At 36.7% G+C, this 1,759-nt stretch overlaps 1 protein-coding gene across 3 annotated transcripts in view; it reads left to right on the forward strand.

Moving 5' to 3' along the window:
• The window catches only part of LOC104994589 (disintegrin and metalloproteinase domain-containing protein 28-like), a 126,520-nt gene that overhangs the window by 23,344 nt on the left and 101,417 nt on the right, over window positions 1-1,759 (forward strand). For all 3 annotated transcript variants that reach the window (XM_010848216.1, XM_010848217.1, XM_010848218.1), the window contains exon 8: window positions 1,156-1,227. In XM_010848216.1, coding sequence (XP_010846518.1) covers window positions 1,156-1,227 — 72 coding nt within the window. The remainder of the gene's footprint in view (window positions 1-1,155; window positions 1,228-1,759) is intronic.

Consider the following 1,759-nt stretch of genomic DNA (forward strand, 5'->3'; position numbering starts at 1 on the left):
GGAAAAGGAGTACGTCAAGGCTGTATGTTGTCACCCTGCTTATTTAACTTATATGCAGAGTACATCATGGGAAATGCTGGGCTGGAAGAAGCACAAGCTGGAATCAAGATTGCCGGAAGAAATATCAATACCCTCGGATATGAAGATGACATCACCTGTAAGGCAGAAAGCAAAGAAGAGCCTCTTGATGAAAGTGAAAGAAGAGAGTGAAAAAGTTGGCTTAAAACTCAACATTCGGAAAACTAAGATCATGGCATCTGGTCCCATCACTTCACGGCAAATAGATGGTGAAACATTGGAAACAGTGACAGACTTTAAAATCACTGCAGGTAGTGATTGCAGCCATGAAATTAAAAGACTTTTGCTCCTTGGAATAAAAGCTATAACCAACCTAGACAGCATATTAAAAAGCAGAGACATTACTTTACCAACAAAAGTCCATCTAGTCAAAGCTATGGTCTTTCTAAGAGTCATGTATAGATGTGGGAGTTGGACTATAAAGAAAGCTAAGTGCCAAAGAATTAATGCTTTTGAACTGTGATGTTGGAGAAGACTCTTGAGAGTCCCTTGGACTGCAGAGATCCAACCAGTCCATCCTCAAAGAAATCAGTCCTGAATGTTCATTGAAAGGACTGATGCTGTAGTTGAAGCTCCAATACTTTGGCCACCTGTTGGGAAGAACTGACTCATTTGCAAAGACCCTGATACTGGGAAAGTTTTAAGGCAGGAGGAGAAGGGAATGACAGAGGATGAGATGGTTGGATGGCATCACTGGCTTGATGGACATGAGTCTGAGCAAGCTCTGGGAGCTGGTGATGATCAGGGAAGCCTGGCATGCTGCAGTCCATGGGGTCGCAGAGTCGGACACGGCTGAGTGACTGAACTGAACTGATTAATTATTTATGCAATCCTTTACACTCTGGTAAAAATGAAGGGGACAGACTAGAATATCACCAATGTCTCTTCTACCTCTGACATTCTAAGTCTAGTCTATAAGATGATTCTGGTGGTTAGTTAGAGTCAAAATGGTAGTATTGTCTTCCTTTCTTCCCAGATACCAACCAACTCTTATTAGATTACACATTTCATATTTAAGAATGATTCTTGCAGACAGAGACATTGCCTTCATAATTTTCCTTTTTATGGTTTTTACAGACATCCAAAGACCAGAAGTTTTGGGAAAAAAAGAAATATGTAGAATATTATTTGGTCCTGGACCATGGTGAGGTAATTATATCAGATAAATGAGTCTTTTAAAATGCTATGCTGCATAAGTTTATTATGCAAGATATTAAATAGTGGATATGTTCTTAAAATAATGAATATGAACTATTCTTTTTTATAAATTTAGAAATTTGACATGCATTTAGGCTGATATTTTACTTTTTAAGGAATGAGTGCCTAACATAATATGCATAAACTGATCATTTTGCACTAAAATGCTCCTTTCTTATTGTCTCAAGAGCTCCAAACTTATTTTCTAATTAAATTCTTTAGTCACTTGTTTTATGTTAAGTAGTTAAATCATTGGTAAATTAAAGTTTATGCTTATCAGGGAGTGATAAATTTTTTAAAAATCTAATAGAATTTTCTGAAAAAGGCATTTTTTGGTAATATTCATTGTTAATCGTTTTTTTTTTTTTTTTTGAAATAAAGCTTTGTCACGGGCCAGATTAGGTTCTTAGTTTGCAGATGCCTGACCTAAAAGCCAGAATCCAAAGTGAAAGTTAAAACTATTCCTTTGGCTAACCAGCCTATA

The sequence above is a fragment of the Bison bison genome, unplaced genomic scaffold, assembly GCF_000754665.1.
Source record: "Bison bison bison isolate TAMUID 2011002044 unplaced genomic scaffold, Bison_UMD1.0 scf7180017864261, whole genome shotgun sequence".
Lineage (NCBI taxonomy): Eukaryota > Metazoa > Chordata > Mammalia > Artiodactyla > Bovidae > Bison > Bison bison.